The 19088-nt window shown below is 50.1% G+C and overlaps 1 protein-coding gene across 4 annotated transcripts in view; it reads left to right on the top strand.

Annotated features, from left to right (window-relative positions):
- RALGDS (ral guanine nucleotide dissociation stimulator) overlaps window positions 1-19088 on the top strand; it is a 98337-nt gene that overhangs the window by 42399 nt on the left and 36850 nt on the right. The window contains exon 1 of one of the 4 annotated variants that reach the window (XM_074973335.1): window positions 14287-14646. The exons of 2 other annotated variants lie outside the window; for them this stretch is intronic. In XM_074973335.1, the coding sequence (XP_074829436.1) occupies window positions 14305-14646 (342 nt within the window). In that variant the 5' untranslated portion in view covers window positions 14287-14304. Of the gene's footprint in view, window positions 1-14286; window positions 14647-19088 lie in introns of those variants that run through there. One more of the 4 variants, XM_074973331.1, reaches the window with a different exon arrangement.

The following is a 19088-nucleotide window of genomic DNA, read 5'->3' as shown; positions in this document are numbered from 1 at the left end:
CTTACTTATCGGATTAATTTTGCTGCAGCCCTCAGAAAAGCTCCTGTCCCCAGTTGTAGGGGCCATGACAGCTGTTAACAATCCAGGCCATAGCAACCCAGCAGCAAACCCCACCCCAGCGACCAGGGAAACATAACAAACCCCAATCCCCCTGCCTCTCTGGTTTCCAGAAGAGTCCCTCCCTTCCCCCACCCACAAACTCCCCAAACTAGGGGCTTTGCAGCAGACTCTGCAGATCCATGGGAGGAGCCAGTTTCAAAATCCAGGTGCCCTGCTGGGGTCCAACCTTAGAAAAGGGCTTATTTGCTGCATACTTCCAAGCTGGTGCCTTATACCTGTCAGCCCTGAGTGAATTCTTGCTGCTGAGTTTCAGAGCCCCAGTGTGTGTAATGGAAATGCTGACACGACTCCTGGCTAGAGCATCCTACATAGCAGTGTGGTAATTAACTGTTGATAAGGAGATAGTGTTACCAGACTGATTTAAGCAATAAAGTTTCATCAATTGAGGCTGCTCAGCAGGAAGTAAAACAACCCATCCATCTGCTGAGAGGAGAGTCAAATAATGTAGCACTGCTCACTAGACAACTCACTGTACCCGCACGGGCAGGACGTATCCCAGGCTGTGAGGAGATCTCTGCAGTGATCCTACACTGCTGAATGGGGAGGGATCCTCTTTCCTCCTGGGCCCGTGGAAGCCAATGGAGAGAGTCTCATTGACTTCCATGGTGGCTGGATCTGGCCCTGAGCCAATGCTGGTGACGCTGCTTTCCCCAGATCTCTGATGGTAGCAAGGAATGGATGCTCTGTGTGTGTGCTTGTCTGCTGGAGGCTTTCTTCTGAGGTGAACTTCTCTAGCCCTAGGCGGTGGGAGGCAAAAGTCCTGCTCCTTGAAAAAAACCCCAGGCCCTGCTTCCGATAGACTGCCAAGAGCCAGCAGTCCAGTGCTTGAATTATGGGGAAACGATAGGGGGCCCTGACTGGCAAGCAGCTTGCTTCAATTTAAACAGTAGGGAGAAGGAAGGGAGCCATAAGACAGAAGTGAGGTGGGCCCAGGCTCCCCATAATTCAAGTACTGTTCTCAGTTTTGTTCCAAATGCAAATCCCAGGCATAGGGTCAACATCTGAAGGGTCAACAACCCCAGGTAGTCAAAAATCATGAGCCAGGCCCCCCAAAATCATGAGATTGGCTTAAAAAATACATGTTGGGTTCTTTTCATTTGGATCGTGAGCCTTCAGGGAGCACTCGGGTCACGCTTTCAAGCTTTCGTCTGCAACCATGGGGATGAGAAACAGCCAGTTTTTAAGGAACGCTGAGATTCTTGTGCAGTCACGTGACTTCAGGATCTGGGGCCTCCAGAAACACAGCATAAATTGCAAGGCTTGTGATTAAAACCACAAGAATTGGCAGCACCGCTCGACTGCAATGACACCGGTGTGGGGGTGTGGGTGAGCGACACTGATGCAATGTCAGCGGCGTCACTCCATGTTTGCCCCAGCGTAAGAGGTGAATCTGGTCCTCTGCCACTGGAGTCCAGTGTTGTTTGGAAGAAGTCTTGCTTGCAACTGAAAGGCATCCAGACTAACATCCCTTCCTAAAACAATGTACAGTGGAAACCTCTTTTAGTGCCAGTAGAAGAGGCGGAGGGAACATCCTTTGTCTGTGTTGTTAACAATACCAGGGAACATTTAAATGACTTTAAATTTCTTACTTGCTTTTTGTCACTGCTGCTGTTGAAGTTGCATTTCACTTAGTTTGGGGCCTGGACCATGGAACTTTCTCTTTCTGACCCTCACGCTAGTTTTCCTTTCTGATTTTCATACGAAAGACAGTGATCTTGTGTGTGGATTGATACTACTACAGAAGGACATTTAAAATTCCATGCAGTTTCCGATGTTGGTCCCTGCACAGCCATGTGGGTGAATTTGGGTCGAAGTGACGTGCCCGGGGTCACATACCAAATCAGTGTCAGAATCAAGACTAAAACCCAGGGGTCCTGATTCCCCATCCTGTGGTTCAACTGCTAGAGTCAGACCGTGTAACATTCTCCTCTCTGCTATGAAGCACCTCCTCAGACTTCTCTGTTTGAATCCTGCCAGGCTGTGCTCAGCATCCTCCTCGGTCAGCTGCTCGGTTTAGATCACATCAGCTTTCCACTTTTCAGTTCACCTAAGCCTGACAGCAAGGTTTCATTCTTCACTTTAAATCACGTCAGCTCTCTTACGGGGAGCTCCCTGCCTTCTACAATGCTGTAGTATTGCTTTCCATTTTAAATGAGTTTCCTTCAACACCAAATGCTTACAGGGCTGCTGCTGCCACCTGACACCTCCTCTGCCATCCTTTAAATCGCTTTGATCCCATTGTTTAATTTGACTCCATGGTAAGCTTGCACACTGCTGTGTTAGGGGGCTATTGGTGGCTTCCAGAGAAGTCCCCCTCCCCGTGCCCTCCTGCAGAGGGGGGTCAGACAGTAACTGCAGCTGTAGGAATGTTAGAGAAGGTGCTTGAGTGGTGTTCTAGGTTTGCTGATGTGCCATTCTCACAGGCCCCAATTCCAGCTGCAGGGCAGGCCTGGAGGATAACCCATTTCACACCGTTACTTGGAACTCAGTCCTCTGTCCCTGTGGGCTTGTAAGTGAGAGCCAGTGTGCCATGCACAGGCTGGGCAGATTCAGAGAGACAGCTAGGAGACTGCTCCATCCATCACCAAGAATAGAACCATAGACACTGTTCCACAGCTGGAGAGCACGGCCCAGATCATGCCACATACGAAGACCGTTCGGAGCCGTCCCTCTTTTCTGTCTGTCCGCTCCATGGGCGTGTGTGTGTGTTCCTAATGGTTCCATCATGCACCTCCCACCGGGATAGATCAGAACAGAAAGGAACTGGGATAGAAAATGTATCGGGGCGGAGCTGGCAGGCACATGCCCTGCTTAGCAAAGTTTCTTCTTTGTCTCATGAGGTTTCTCTGTTGATCGGGTGCCAAAGGCTGTTTCTGAGATTCTCCTTTTACTCGATTCAGCTAAATGTATCATTTTGGCTGTATGTGGTTTGCTGGAAAAAATGTACTCACTGCTCTTGAGAGGAGAGCGGAGCCAGAGCCTGATTTCTTAGACCCTCAAGCTCCGCTGCCCACAATTCATGCCTCACACCAACCCCCCAAGTTTGCAAACCGGTTCCCAAATTATACTTGGAGGTGCTGTGGTCTGAGTGCTTCGAGCAGGGGTGGGGAGGAGGGCAGAGAAAGGCTAAAGATGATGGTTGTGTGAGAGTGAGGGGATGACCCCGCCCCAAAGATAATGTCAGTGAGGGCCCCCCAGCATCCTAATGCTGGCTCAAGGAGTGGAGAGGGAGGGGTTTATGCAAGTTGGCTGTTTTCCCAGATCAGCTGAAACAGTCCATCACCCAGAACACCAGCTATTTCACCAACTGCAAAGCCCGTGCTAAAAGCCCAGATGGAGGGGAGGATGCAGGCATGGTTCAGGAGAGAGCTTCTTATGCCCCCTGGATAATTCTCTTCTGGTTTGACTGGGGCTTGGAAACCAAAAGCTAGGTTTACTGAACTGAGCGGGAGTTTTAACAAGCCATTAGCTTTGCACTTTGCTAATGTTTACCCCTCTAGATGCAGCGTGTGGGGAAGTGAAGATGCTCTCTAGGCCCACTGGAACTGTGTACGGAAAGGCACGGCCCGTAATATACATGGGCTTTGTGCAGGGTGTGGGAGAGCTTTATCTGGTGTGAACTGTGCAGCCACAGACATTAGAAGGATGCTATAGGACAGCTGCAGGCAAAATGCTCCTTGGACTTCACAGCTATCTCCCACTTCGGCTTCATGCAGCCAAAATGTCCCAGAATCAGGAACGCCCTGGTAAGTCTTGAGTCCCTTCCCCCATTGTCTCTCTCAGCTGCTTAAGAAGAAGGTGAAGGAGAAAACTGTGAACAAACTGTGTAGATTCAATCAGAAAGAATGGGTTCCAATTCAAATCTGTTTCCCACCCCCCTTCCCCAAAAAACCCACATGCAGTTGGATTGATTAGACCCAGACAGAACTGCTTCTCTGTGAGATCCAGACAATTTCCTGCTTTGGTCGCTGTGACCATTAGACTCTCCCCTGGCCTGGCATCTCCTGCTGTGGTCAATATTTCACAGGCAGTTGATGGTTAGCGTCACTGCTGTGCACTCTTTTGCATAATTAATACTACTGTATATAACTTGGAGATATTGCTTATGTACATTCCACTCATTTATCCCCCCACCCTCCAATAATTCAACGTAAGGGGAAGAAATAGCGAAATACATAGAACATCCTCCATAGATTCTAGTCCCTAGTGGGTGGGGAGGGGAAAATAAGCTATGCCCAGTAAGTGCCTTTATAGCTTGGGCTTTCTTTTGGGAAATGATGAGGCAGCTGGGACTCGGGAGCTAGCTTGACTTTGTTCTGTGCGTCTGTACAGCCTCGAGTTGTTATCTGGTCTGCTAAGATAAGCAGGGATGGGCTCTGTCATTCCTTGAGTAAGAGACCTGTGAGGAGCACGTAGGAATTTCAGGAAATGATGACGGTGAAGAGAAATTGACATTATTCCTCCTGAGTCAGGCCTGTGATCTCCCAGCATGGTGTTGGATGGAGATGTCACCACTTGGATCAAGTGCAACATTGAGGTTCACCCAATTTGGGTTTCATTGTACAAAAGAGCAAATCCTACGTGCTCATGGTGTGAAATTACTTTTATTTTAGAATAAAGGGACAGTCTCAATTTGAAAACGGAATTTAAAGTATTTAGGTAGTGCACCTGCCCTGTGTCCTGGCCAATTTTAGTGTTTTCCCAACCACGTTTTCCTATGAAAAATATTTCTCTCTTCCTCGTGTGACAAAGTTCCTGCTCTACCTTGGTGGGTCTTGCGCTTATTGGCAGATTTGCTCGCCTTGGAGCTTCACGGCAGCCCTCAGCTTGGCCGTTTTTCTGAACCCACAGTCCAGGTCGACTCCTCCTGTGTCTGACCAGGAGTTGGGAGGATTTGGGGGGAACCCGGGCCTGCCCTCTACTCCAGGTTCCAGCCCAGGGCCCTGTGGAATGCAGCTGTCGAGTGCCTCCTGGAACAGCTGGGCGACAGCTACAACTCCCTGGGCTACTTCCCCATGGCCTCCTCCCAACACCTTCTTTATCCTCGCCATAGGACCTTCCTCCTGGTGTCCGATAATGCTTGTACACCTCAGTCCTCCAACAGTCCACGTTCTCACTCCCAACTCCTAGTGCCTCTTGCTCCCAGCTCCTCACATGCACACCACAAACTGAAGTGAGCTCCTTTTTAAAACCCAGGTGCCCTGAATAGCCTGCCTTAATTGATTCTAGCAGCTTCTTGATTGGCTGCAGGTGTTCTAATCAGCCTGTCTTAATTGTCTCCAGAAGGTTCCTGATTGTTCTGGAACATTCCCTGTTACCTTACCCAGGGAAAAGGGACCTACTTAGCCTGGGGCTAATATATTTGCCTTCTATTATTCTACTATAGCCATCTGGCCCGACCCTGTCACACTTGCTACTGTATGAAAGACCCATGTAAGCAACAGGAGAAACTGACTAAGTGGCTCAACTGGGAAAACAGTGAAACTGACTCTATACAAATCACTGTCAAACAATCGAGGAAAAATATTTTTCCTCTATTTTCTTTCAGTTGTAGTCGCTTTAGCTGGTACTTGTTACAATCACAGATGAAAATGTTCAGAGAGAAGGGTGATGTTAAGCTAACAGCATCCTTTCAAGCAAAACAGCACAAGAAAGAACAAAAGTCAAGTCTCCCGGGGAGAACACAGTGTGGTCTCTTCTGTGTAAAAGGCTGAGCCCTGAGATCAAAATGGCTGCTGAACTGTGCTCACAGGGAGAGTGCTTAGACGTATAAAGTTATAGGGCATGTAAAGTTCAAGTTCCCATACAAGGTGTAACACATGGAAAACAAAGGCAACACAAATTCACAGTGACACGCATCACGCTGGCCTCTTGTGACCATTAAAATATCCCATGACACTTTGCACAAAAGTAGAGCTGTTATCTCTGGTTTTCTGGACAAATCCCAATGTAAATAGCTACATTGTGCCTCTCTAAATTCTGCATGTAGTTTACATTGGCTAAGGTAAGCTTCCCTTCTCCTCCTAATAACAGTTGTGTCGTGTTGCAGTGTACTGTTATATAGCCACTGAGCACCTCCCCAGAGGTAGCACCTGCATGAGAGGTGTTGTGCAAAACTGTCAGACAGGGGCTTTTGAATTCTGATTGCCTGGGGGTGGTGCCTGCGTCCTTGTGCTGCTTCTGGGCACTAGCTGTAATTAGGAGCTGGTCTGGCTGTGTGAGACAGTGTGTATGCTTAAAGGCAACTTGGAAGGAGAACTGAGCTCCTGGGCTAGCACTTGTGGCTTAATCTATGGCCAGAACCGGCTCTAGGAATAAGCAATTGCTAAGGGCCCCAAGCAGCTCAAGGGGCACCCTATTAATCATTAGTATGTGTTGTGAGGGGGCCCCCAAAATATTCCTGCTGAGGGGCCCCAATGGGCTAGCACCGGCCCTGTCCATGGCTCCCTGTGGGGGGAGCGGGCTTTGCTGAGGAAGAGCAATATATCCCAGCTGGAGAACAGGTGCCACTGGGTAGAAAGGGCACAGAGTACAAAGCCAGAGTCAAGCTTTTTAATCAGCAAAACAGAGAATCCCAATCAGTTCAAAAGATTCAGTGGTTCCATCCTGCGAAGCACCCTGAGGCTGAGTCAAATGGTGCAGACCTCTCAGATCTGAAACAGCAGGCTGAATGTCTCAGGGAATTAGGAGCTGTCTACCTGGGAAAGTCTTTCCAGATTAAGGTAGGATGTGAATGTAAAGCGGAATAGCTATTCATAGTTCTGCAATTGCTCCCATGTAGACACACTTATTCCCAAGGACCAATTCTGTAATTCCTATTCCAGTGAATTTCCCTATGTAAACAGATCCTAAAACTGTTCTTAGGGATTGCTGACTGGGATAGGAGTGTGATGGTTGCCTCCTTCCTGGCTGTGTTCTGACGCACATCGTCCAGCCCTGGCTTGGACCAGGAAATTCAGTGGGGCGCAGAAATGGAAGTTTTTAAAAATAAAATGGAACAACAAAAAAGTTTTGGTTCAGGATTCAGTTCAAGTCAACCTGAACAGAGCACTGGGACTAATAATTCATAACTCTTTGTACTCCACAGTCCTTTGCATCCAGAGTGCCTCACAAGCAGCAATGAATTTAGCCCTCTACCACTCCTGTAAATTAGGACATATCCTGAGACACAGAGCATTGAAGTAACGTATCCAACCCCATATAGTGAGTTAGTACTAGAACTGGGACTAGGGCCCAGACAGCTTGATGCCCAGCCTACAGTATTCCCCACAAACCACTAGAGCAGGGGTTCTCAAACTGGGGGTCGGGACCCCTCAGGGGTTCGCAAGGTTATTACGTGGGGGATCATGAGCTGTCAGCTTCCACCCCAAGCCCCGCTTTGCCTCCAGCATTTATAATAGTGTTAAATATATAAAAAAGTGTTTTTAATTTATAAGGCGGGGGGTCGCACTCAGAGGCTTGCTATGTGAAAGGGGTCACCAGTACAAACGTTTGAGAACCACTGCACTAGACCAGGCTGCCTCTCAGCCTGGGAGTTTACCAAACTCTCTGAAGCAACAGAAGTCACTAGCTGATAATATTCGGGGGGACACTCCCCTAGGATTAGATGGTACGTGCCTGTCCCTTCCTAAACGGAGAGCTGAAAACAGGGGTTCTGAATTCTCTGCTCTGATGCCTGCTCCTCTCTGTTAGCGTTTTTGCTTTCAAAGGCCTGAGGGAGATGTACATTGTATAACTCAGAGACCAATGTACGATCCCAGGGCAGCTGCTTGAGATATTTGTATAGTTACACGAGCCTATGCGTCAGGACTTGTCAATGCCAATGTTCCGTATGAACAGACATTTTGGAATTGTGCATTGTCTGGGTGGAGAAACCCAGGCATGCGGATAAGGAGCGAAGGGTCAGTGTATGGCAACGGGAATGTGGGGGATTTATCCAAACAATGTATTGACATGTGAGGCATCAGTGTGTGATGACAGCACGTTGGTGCGGGGGGGCGGGGAGCTTTGTCACTCTCTGAGCCAACATCAGGATGGAAAAGCAGGAACCGTGCTGCGTGGGGAGCGGGATTGCAGTGGGATTGTTTTGTTCTGTAGGAAGTACAAACAGGTGGAAAGCATTAGCGAGGACCACAGGGGGTTAAAGCTGTACAGGGAAGTTGGGGTGAGGTCTGGAGATCCGGTGTGGGCAGAGCTTTAGATGTGTCATTTATTGCTCCCTCTTTCCCCTTGAGGTAGGTATGTCTATCTCCATTGACTTAATCCATTTCCCCCTTTCCTCTTGTTTCTGGGAAGCAGGACAGAGCCCTCTGGACCCGCTCCATAGTTTGTAGCCCCACAGTGGTAGATTGCTGCCTTGTCCCAGCTGTAATGGTTTCGTCCTGAAGTTCAAACAAACACTTAACCTCTCCATGAATCTTTAAACCTGATGGTGAGAGAGGGCCCTGCTATCCTGGTGACTGGGACACAGCAGGGCTGTTTCTGTTTTCTGCGTCCCCCTGTTCCTTCCTTGCCACAGTGACAAAGTGGCTGAGCAGAAGCAAAAGGCAAAGAGCCATCTATAGGGTTACACTGGACTTGAGAACACGCAGGCAAGGATGGTTCAAGCATCAATCAGGCTGTAACGTAAACGAAGAGAAGCTGAGTGGTACAAAGTGATGGCTTTGTGATCCCATCCTTAACTCACCCCACCGTACCCTGATGCCGTGAGGTCCCAGCCAGCCCCTAAGGCAGTCTATTGCAGGATCTGGGGGCCACTGGAGTATTGTGTATGCAACTCCCAGGGTGGGGAGGGGAGGAGGCCACACGTAAGTTTCAAAGCAGCATACTCTCTCCGGGATCATTATTTGTGTGGGTTTGGCACCTTCCGTCTCAAACCACCTTAAAACCATTAATGCATTGAGCCTCACAGCTCCCACACCCCCAATGTGGGAGACAAGTATTATCATCCCCATTTTACAGATGGGGTTACTGAGGCGCAGACAATTTGAGAAACTTGCCCAAGGTCACACAGTGAGTCAGTGGCAGTGCTGGGAATAAAGCCCTTCTGTCCTGCACTTTAACCACTAGACATTTTTCCCCCTCTGTGGCATGTTGTAAGGCAGTCAGGAAAGGAGAATGCAAACCGCAGAAAAGAAGGGGTTCTTAAATGACTGAGGATGGAGGACTGGGATGAGAACCAGGGGGCCATTTCAGAGGATTGGCAATCACCTGGTTTCCTAACCTCTCCAAAATAAATTGCTAAATGGGCAAATACAGTTTGAGGACTGGGCACTTTGAATCCTTGTGTCTAAATATAATATTGTCTTCAAATAAGCTCCCCAAATGCTGCCACTCCAGCCAGCATGAAGCCCGGCACCTGGAGATTAGAACAGAAACACTGACGCAGCCTGAAGGTGAGCAGTGCTGATGGGCCAGGAGAAAAATGTTGGAATATCGGACAGATCGCAGAGGCTCAGAAAAAGCCTGGGGCCCAGAGGGGCTGAACGTGATTAAAATCGTCTCTGTGGGATTTGAACTCTGTCTTTGGGATGGGTTTTGTTCTTTGAGTGTTTGGAAATAAACACATTGGTGTGTTGAATGTAAATTCCCTCTGACGCCCGGCAGCCCGGTCTTGCTGATTGTTCTGTGCAAGGGGCGAGGTTACTAAGCATTTCTCTGGCTAGTGCTTCGAAGAAGCAGAGGTCAAGAGGTGGACAGATGCAGAGTGATCCAGAGGCCTGGCTTGGAAAGTGGGTGCTGGATCTGACTCAGTTTCCCCATCTGTAAAGTGGCGGTGATGATACATGCTCAGGGGTCACATGGAAATTAACATGGTTTGCAAAGCAACGCTGGTGCTGATGATCAGTACTAATGCTAAGGGATGTGACCTAGGCCACGTGGCCACCTCCTACCAACCCTTTCAGTACCTCTTCCCCCCACTCCGGAATGTTTACAGTAGGTTGGTGCCAGCATTAGAGAAAGTGTGCCCCCTAGGGTGTTGGAGGAAGGCTGTAGGAGCCCACGTGCAGCCGGCACAGAGCCCTGCTGATCCTGGGCTATACAGATAGGCCAAATCTAGGAGTAGGATGGGGATGGGAAGCGCTGTAAGGGGGACATGAGGAAAGTGGCCACAGGGAATGGGGCAGGGGGAAGAGATACCATAGGAGAGAGGAATGAAGAAACCTGGGGTTAGAGAGGGACTGTGTGAGAAGTAAGAAATGGGAGTAGTGGAAGAAGTAGAGAGAGAGGCACAGGGAAGGTGTGTGTGCGACAGGTGTGATGGCGTGTGGGGGGGTCACAGACTGGGGGGGATAAATGAACAGGGAAAGGGGAGGACTATGGCAGGCAGGGATGAAGAAGAGAGACAGGAGTAACCAAAGGGAAAAGGAAATGCACAAGGCAGGCAGGGAAGGAAAAGAGGAACTGGTAGGAAGTGAAGGAGAGAGAGAGGGAGATCAGGGACACACAGACACAGCCTCAAGGAGAGAGAGACAGAGAGAGTGTGTGTGTGTGTGGTTCCAGCACTGATTAGAGAGGGACACAAAGGAATGGAGTTTGCGTCATGCTCAATTCCTATTCATTGGCCTAATTCTATTCCCACATTAGTTAATAGGAGGTTTACCACGGACGTACGTCAGTGGGAGCACAGTTAGGCCAAAGCACTCAACGTGCTGTGAAACCTTTCTGCTGTGGGTAAAACCCACATTGCCATTTTATCACAAGTGTCATGTTTCATGTTATTTCTTAAAGCCCCAGCTCCTGGAGTCATGTGAAAGCCTCATTTAAAAAATAGTACATTTCTAGTCTTCATGGTTATGAAGAAAGGCTTGAAAAATGTGATCTGAGTGCATCCTACATGGTCAAAAGTAGGAGGTAAAGAACCCCCAATTAGGTTAAAAGTCATGAAACATTTTAATAATCTCATGATTTTGGGAGGGCTAGTTCACGACTATTGAATGCGTGGGGCTGGCAGTACTAACTGTTCTGCGCTTGGGCCAGTGACTGTGGTTTGAGTGTTTTGTTTTTCAGGCCCAGAAAGATCCCAGGAGAACAGAGAGGAAACCGTCCAGCTATTTTTAAAGCTTTATAGTTTACTTCCTGTCGTGTATTATTTGTTACCCACTATCATTAGTATTATTCCAGGGAAACTGTCTTGAGTGGCCAACCAAGGGACCAGCAAAAATTAGTCACCTAGTGGAGCTGCATCTTTTAATAAAGGACAAACACAGCTGAACTGGAGACTGGTGCGAAAGGCATGGGTCTGCCTACAGAAAGTGATGATGATTAGTCTGTATCGTGGTAGTGTGTAGGAGCCCTAGTCATGGACCAGGACCCCATTATGATAGATGCTGTACAAATACAGATCCAAATGACAGTATCCGCCCCAAAGAACTTACAATCTAAGGGTATGTCTACATTAGAGCTCACGGTGGCACAGCTGCACCAATGCAGTGAGGTAGCGAGGTCTAGATGTCCTGGCTTCCAGTCCTGTGCCTTCACCACATGCCCATCCAGCTACCGGTGAGAGCCCTGAATTTTAGCAATCACACACATGGATTGCCAACTCTCTCTATTTAGGAGGGACACTTTCTGTGTGTTAAGCACAATCTCTCTCTTTTTTCTACTGAGTCCCTATAAAAAATACCCATCCAACCGATTTCAAAGGAGTGCCCCTGTTCACCTCCCCATGTGTCCCTATTTATAACTTCCAGATGTTGCCAGGACTGCATTCAAATCCAAAAAGGAAGAAAAGTCTGCTGATTGTAGGTTCAGGGTCTCTGCTGGTTTCCTGTGATTTTTGCTCGTTGTTAAAGTCCCTAAATTGGAGTTTAAGAAAACAAGGAAAAATTTGTAGCCTTCCAGTGTCTGGGCTGATCACCTTTCAACTGATGCACCATTGTTCCTTTGGAGTCTGCAGATAGGCTGGGACAATAGCACGGATTACTCTCATTCATCTCAGGGGGCTGTTAACTTTCAAGTTGACTCATTATCACTTTAGTGTTGGCTTTGTTAACCCTTTCTTTACCCATCATCCTGGCAGAAGCTTCCAACTGCTCATGTGCTAATCTAAAAATACAGCTGGATGTACTTATCTCAGCCTGATGTTCTCCTAGGTAATGTGGCTGTGGGGTTTCGAATACACAAAGAGTTTAATATTCTTTCAGCTGTTCGGAAAACTGAGACGTGAAAGTCCAGGTTCTGACCTTGGGACTGGCACTCCATGTTTGCAGGATTGCACCTTTTAGCAGCAGTGACAGCTAGTGAACAGTTTTGCCTGGTTCTTTTTGGTACTTAATAATAGTTACAATATGTGGATTCAGCATCTGTTTGGGGGCTCAGAGCCCATTGGTTAAGATCCACAACCCCCTCCCCATGCTGGCATCATGAACCATGTACTGGGTCAAATTCAGCCCTGCTGTAACCCATTTGCATGGGAGTCTTCACCTGTAGCCCCTTGATCTCTGGTACAGCAGGACTGAGTTGGTTCTGTTCTCAGGCCTTCTGCACCCACCGAGGGCACCAAGGAATGTCCACGCTGCATCAGACCAATGGTCACATCCTGATACTGACTTGCTGGGAGATCTTGGGCAAGTTACTTCATCTCCTTGTATCTCAGCTTCCTCTTCTGAACAATGGTGGCACAGACCATGACCCGCAGCCCTAGGTAGTTAATGATTGCATAATACCTTCCAACATTTCCAGTAGCTAAGGTGGGACAGGTCCTGCCCCCCGCAGGTGGGAGGTGTGTGTGTGTCAGGTGCTGTCCCCGGGGTAGGCAGTTGCAGAGCGAGCCTGTCCTGGATTGACCCCGCAGCAGCTGTCCCGCAGGGCTGGCTGGGCTCCCCACTCTGGCCATTGTGACTTGGCCCCTGGTGCCACAGGGTCGCAGCACTGCTCAGGTTTGGCCCAGCCCCCTGATGGCGGCAGGGCAACCTGGCCAAATCTGAGCAAGTGGTGCTACTGAAATTTTGCCTGGTGGCTGCTCCCCTCCCGTGCCCCCATCAGGGGGTCAAGGCCAAACCTGAACAGCACTGAAACCCTGTGCACTAGGGACCAGGTTGCAAAGCTCAGAGCGGGGAGCCAAGCCCATCCAGGCCTGTGGGACAGGAGCTGCTTCAGCTGTGGTCTTTCTTTGCAATCTGGGGCTTCAGGGGTCAAAGCAGGACAGTCCCCATGAAAGCGGGAACTGTTGGGAGTTATGTGATTGTTCAGTGCTTTGAACATGGAGTAGGGTGCCCAGAAAGCAAGTATGAAAAATCGGGACAGCGTGTAGGGGGTAATAGGCACCTAAATAAGAAAAAGCTCTGAGTATTGGGACTGTCCCTATAAAATTGGGACCTCTGGTCACCCTAATATGTGGTGCTAAGGGTTAATCTCTCTCTCTGGTCTGGTCTGTATTACAAAGGTTGCAATGGTGTAACTAAATCAAATTATAATCTGCCTAGACACCCATGCAAACCACTAATGTACGTGTCCTTAAACTGAATTATTATTACTGTATCACCTAGGGACCTCAGTCCTAGGCCAGGACCCATTGTGCTAGGTCCTGTACAAACACATGGCAAAAAGACAGTCCCTGCCCCGAGGAGTTTGTAGTCTTCGCTTACTTGGTTTAGTTTAATTTGATAATTTACGAAGCTAAATTAAATCAACATTAAACCAGGCGTGAAGGGGGTTAAATTTGTCTCCAGCAGGGATTCCCGCTGCTGTGACTAGATTGATTTTAAATAGATTGAGTTACAGGGGTGCAGCTTGTCTTAGGCAGACCAGTCCTGCCTCTCTCTCTGTGCGGGTTTCTCTTGCCGCAGATGTGTGTCTCTTGCCATTTAAAGCTCCCTGCCAGGGTCAGATTTTCAAGGGCTCATGATCACTGCCAGATTTTCCAAAGAGCTGAGCTGAGGGGAGCATCTCCCATGGAGGCCCCAGGGCCCTGTTTCCCAAAGCAGCTTCCCCCGGCTGAGCTCTTCTGAGAGCCCGGCGCTCCAGCTTCCCGTCGCGGGTGCTTTGTGGGGATCGACTCCCGTCCTTGCCGGATCCTGCCGATCCGCTGGGGGCTGAGGCGAGCCGCTGCCCTTCCCCTCCCCGCCAGAAGGGCCGGCTCCAGCGCCTGGCTTTGCGGGTTCCCCTTTCGGCCGCGGCGGGGCGGGGCGGGCTGACGCCGGGGCTTCTCCCACGGGTGGGTGGGATCAGGCTGCCCCGTGCATGACAAACCCGCTGCGCGCAGGGGAGCCGCCGGCTGCTCGGGGCGCGTCGGAGCCGCCGCTGGGCTGGGGCTGCGGCGGAGAGCGAGCCAGAGCCGCGCCGCGCCGCGCCGGCAGCGGGTCCCGATGGGGGGCTAGCGGCCCGGCGGCTCCCATGGTGAAGCGCGGGCGGGCGGCGCGGCGCGATGCCGGGGCGGGCAGCCCGGAGACCATGTTCGAGAGCTCGCGGAGGATGCGGAGCCTGTGGGACGGCGTGAGGCTGGAGGTGGCCGGCGAGAGCGGCGGCCGCCCCGTGGTGCTGCACAGCTTCACCCAGCTCGACCCCGACCTGCCCCCGCTGGAGGTGAGGCTGGGGCTGCGGGGGGCCTGGCAGCGGGCTCCGGAGCGAGCCCGGCTGCGGGATGCGGGGCGGCTCTGCTGGGCCCCGGGTGGGGAGAGAGCCCCGCTGGGTCTCGGCAGAGCTCAGTCCGGGGGCACGCTGTGGTTTAGACCGGAGTGGTAAATTATTATTTTCCAACGAGGGGAGCTTGTCCCATGGAGGCACCAGGGCCATGTCAAGGTCCGGGCACCAGGGAAAATAATAAATTCTCCCCACCCCCCCCAATAATAAGTAAATACGATTTCAGGGTCTGTTCCAAAGCACCTGGTAGTTTGGCTTTGGCCCGCGGTCTGCCTATTGACTACCCCGGCTTAGACCGTGTGAACGCCTGCCCCAGGATTCGCGTAAAGGCTTTGTGTTTCATTCCCCCCTCCCCACACAACGCAGGCTTTATAGAGGATTGATTTCCCCCTTGGGATTTGGTGCTCTGGGTTATTGACATCATAGCTAAAAAACACTTGGGAGTCCTTAGCTGCTTTACAGTGCAGGTAACCGTTGGGGAGAGTGTGCATGCTTCCTTTTCTCCGGATAGCACCTGCAAACCAAGCCAGGGGTCCCTATGAGTTTGCACGGTCTCTGCCTAGTGTGTTTCTGATGCTGGCTTGTGTTGTGTATCTGATGCTCAGAAGCTGAGCCCTGGCATGGCGAGGGAGGCCGGAGCATATGGTGCAGGCTGTTTGGGAAGGAGAGGAGCACAGTTGAAGGTATTTTGGCAGCACATTTTGCCTTTCACTAGGAGTGGGTAAATAGCTGTCCTCTGTGATCTCTTTACTCCCCCTTATGCCATTATCCTTCTGGCAGGCCTGCTGCCAAGCTGGAATATCTATTAGGAGAAACCAGAGAGATGCGCGCCATCTGATGCAGCTAGCGGAAGGGAGCGGAGAGCTAGAACCAGGGCCTTTAAATATTTAATTTGAGAGTCTGGCATCCTGTTGGAGGCTTGCGGTCCCGTCTGCTGTGACTCTAGCTGCCTGTGAAGGCTTTGGGCCTGTCCAGGTTGCAAAGAAAGACCCAAGCATCCTCCCCCATGGTGAGGAAGACCATGGGGATTGGCCTAATGGGACACTCAGTGGAGGATGCAAAACTGTCATACTCTAGGGCAAGACCTTGGCTGTTTCTACTAGCACCAGCCCCCAGCAGCTCTTGCTGGCTTCAGATCCAGGCTGCCCTTCTAGGGGGATGTGTGACACACAAAACAGCCTGCAGGGTGGTGGCTGCTTTTTGTCAGCAAGGAGTTGGGTTATGAAACCTTCACATGTTGGGAAAACATGGGGGACCCTGATCAAATGAGAGGTTCAGCTCAGGGAAGGGAGTTGGCATAGCACAGCATAACATAGGAAGGGAACAGGGGGCTCTCAGGTCAATGTTGGAGACCCACAAAGCATCCCTTGGTATGTCTCTGCAAGCCAGGGCTATGCCCGTCAACCACTTCTCAGTCCTCTGGGTCAAAAAGAGCACTGTGCCATTCATTCACTAGGATAGTGGCTTTGGCTCAGGGTGGTGAGTGTTCAGGGACCTTCCATCAATCCCTGGATAACTAATGCTGTGTTTCACAGCGGGCTCATTCATTCTGTCTAGTTCCCTCCATTGGTGGGATGGGGGAAGTTGAAGTGTGCACGTGTCCCAGTGGTGATGAAGAGATTCAAACCAGAATGGGTCAGCAAGATCCATTTCCATCAGGATTTACAGCCCTATGCTTATCCAGCCCTGGATCTGTCTTGCTGGAGAGAGGATCACCATTAAAACTTTTGGGATTACTGCACAGATAGCTGGGGATGGAGGGAAGACCAGATTTCAATAGGTTACAGGGCAGAGTAGGTAGCACTGGGATTAACAGCCAGTCCCCATGGCAGAGGCAACTTCCTTGAACAGCTCCCTGCCCATGTAGAGCCCTGGTCACTCAAAATCTGAGACGGGAAGGAAAGGAAGTATTTGTGGCACCTTAGAGACTAACAGATTTATTTGAGCATAAGCTTTCGTGAGCTACAGCTCACTTCATCGGATGCATGCAGTGGAAAATACAGTGGGGAGATTTTATATACACAGAGAACATGAAACAATGGGTGTTATCATACACACTGTAACGAGAGTGATCAGGTAAGGTGAGCTATTACCAGCAGGAGAGAAGAAAAACCTGGCTTCATGGGGCGTTGGCTGTGTCACCCCAGGCCTTGCTTGTCTGGTCCTCTCTCCCCATGACAGGTGTTCTAGGGACCGGCCCCGTCAACACTGTAGAAAGTACACAAATGTGCCATTGAGTCTGTTTTCCTTCCCTCCCCCTTCCTCCTGCTTCTCTCTCTCAGGGGTGGGCATAGTGACATTGTTTAGAGCACATCATCTGCTTCTTGTTATGTCTGGCAGATCCCCCTGCGCTCGCGGAGCCTGGCTCTTGGCCTGGAGAGCATTCGGCGCAAGTGGGCGGGGAGGGGCGCCGTTCTGCTTGTTGCGCTTCTCCTGGTGGGAGAACGGTTGAGCATAGTGAATCCCTCGTGCACTCTGGCCCGGGGCTTGGAGTTCAGAAGTTTGGCAGGACCCCAGGACTCGCAGCAGGGGTTGGAAAAGGGTGACTGGGGGCATGGTATAGGAACAGAGCTGGCTTGCATCACCCCCTGCTGGCAGCCTTATGGTAAAAACACTGAAGGAGGCACCTGCTTGGTTATTTGTTTGGTTTAATGGCCCCTCCCCCCCCCCCCCCCGCAATCCTCTGACCAACTGGGGGGGGGGGTGTCTTATCTCAGTACTTCTCCCTTTTGTTGATTGAGGGAAAGAGAGTCGTCTAGTGGTCAGAGCAGTGGACTAGGCATCAGGATTCTTGGGTTCTATTCCTGACACTGCCACTCTCTCCCTGTGTGAGCATTGACAAGTCACTTCTCTCTGTACCTCAGTTTCCCCATTTATAACATGGGCATATTGCTACCTACCCAAGAGGGGTGTTGTGGATTAAGGCTAGTAAATGGTTTTGAGAGCCTCACAAGGAACATGCTTTGAAAGTGCTGCTATTCTGATTGTATTGTATAAGGGCCTATTCGTTCCTCTTTGAGTGTTTTTGTGTTTTGTTGTGACAAAACAACTGGAGAATGACAAACTGTTAACTCAGTGCTGTTGTGGCAACTTCCTCAGCAGCAGCCTGGTGTGACTAAAAGCAGAGATGAAGTCGTTCTGTGGGACTTACCCTGGGGGAAGAACTCAGTTTATTTATTTTTTTTTTTTTTAAAATGAGAAAAGCTTTGGAGACATAAGAATGGCCACACTGGGTCAGACCATTGGTCCATCTAGTCCAGTAGCTTCTGACAGTGGCCAGCGCCAGATGCTTCAGCAGGAATGAACAGACCAGGCCAATTATCGAGTGATCCATCCCCTGTTGTCCAGTCCCAACTTCTGGCAGTTGCAGGTTTAGAGACACCCAGAGCCTGGGGTTGTGTCCTTGACTGTTTAGCCACTAGCCATTGATGGACCTACCCTCCATGAACTTCTCATTCGTTTTTGAATCCTGTTCTACTTTTGGCCTTCACACTCTCCCCGGCAATGAGTTCCGCAGGTTGACTGTGTGTTGTGTGAAGAAGTTCTTCCTTATGTTTGTTTTTAAACCTGATGCCTGTTAATGGACTGTGAATGGAAGTTAGAAAAACCATTGATAATCTGTCTCTAAACGCCTGGGGATGCATGAAGAATCCCTGTAATCAAGGTCAGGGGAGAGCCTAGGGTTTACCTTGACCTGCTGATACATGTTAAAACGACATCCACCTTGTCCAAGCTAGAAGTTTACCGTATGTTAATCAACACATGGCAAAAAATGTGGGTTTTTTTCCAGACTTGGCTTTTATGCATTCCTGGCTCAAACCTTTTCTATGCATTGGGCCACAGCTTCACCGATTGGTCCAACAAAGGACAAGTGCTTATAATAGGGCTTCATGAAAAGCTGTTTATCAGGCTAAGTGCATATTCTCCTCCTGGCCTCAGCTGATCTCCTGCGATGCCTGTGGTGCAAACAATCCCACACTGCTCTCTGTACCATCTCCAAGGCATCATCTTGATGTCTCCATTCAGGTTCTGTTATACACACATGCTGCATCTTCCTTGCTTTGGGGGAAGGTTGTACGGTTGCCACCCAGGCTGTACTTGTACCACAGACAATAAAGAGGCCTGCTGTTGTTTAGTTGGTCCCTCGGTAACATGAATTGCTCATTGGACCAGTGCATCACACGGTATTGTTTGTGGGAGAGGAGACATCTCTTCCCCTGGCCTCCCGCGTTTGGTTTGGGGAGCAGAGATCCTGTCTGCACAGAGTGCTCTCCTCTGAGCTCAAGTTGCAGCGTGATAGTCTCCTGCAGCCCGCAGGGCAATCGTGCTTGTATTTCCTGGATGGGGATCTACCTTCTGGCACTGTTCCAAAAGGTGCAGCCCCG

Source organism: Natator depressus, chromosome 16 (assembly GCF_965152275.1).
Source record: "Natator depressus isolate rNatDep1 chromosome 16, rNatDep2.hap1, whole genome shotgun sequence".
NCBI lineage: Eukaryota > Metazoa > Chordata > Testudines > Cheloniidae > Natator > Natator depressus.
The sequence above is the reverse complement of the archived record's forward strand: the minus strand, read 5'-3'. Positions and strand labels throughout refer to the sequence as shown.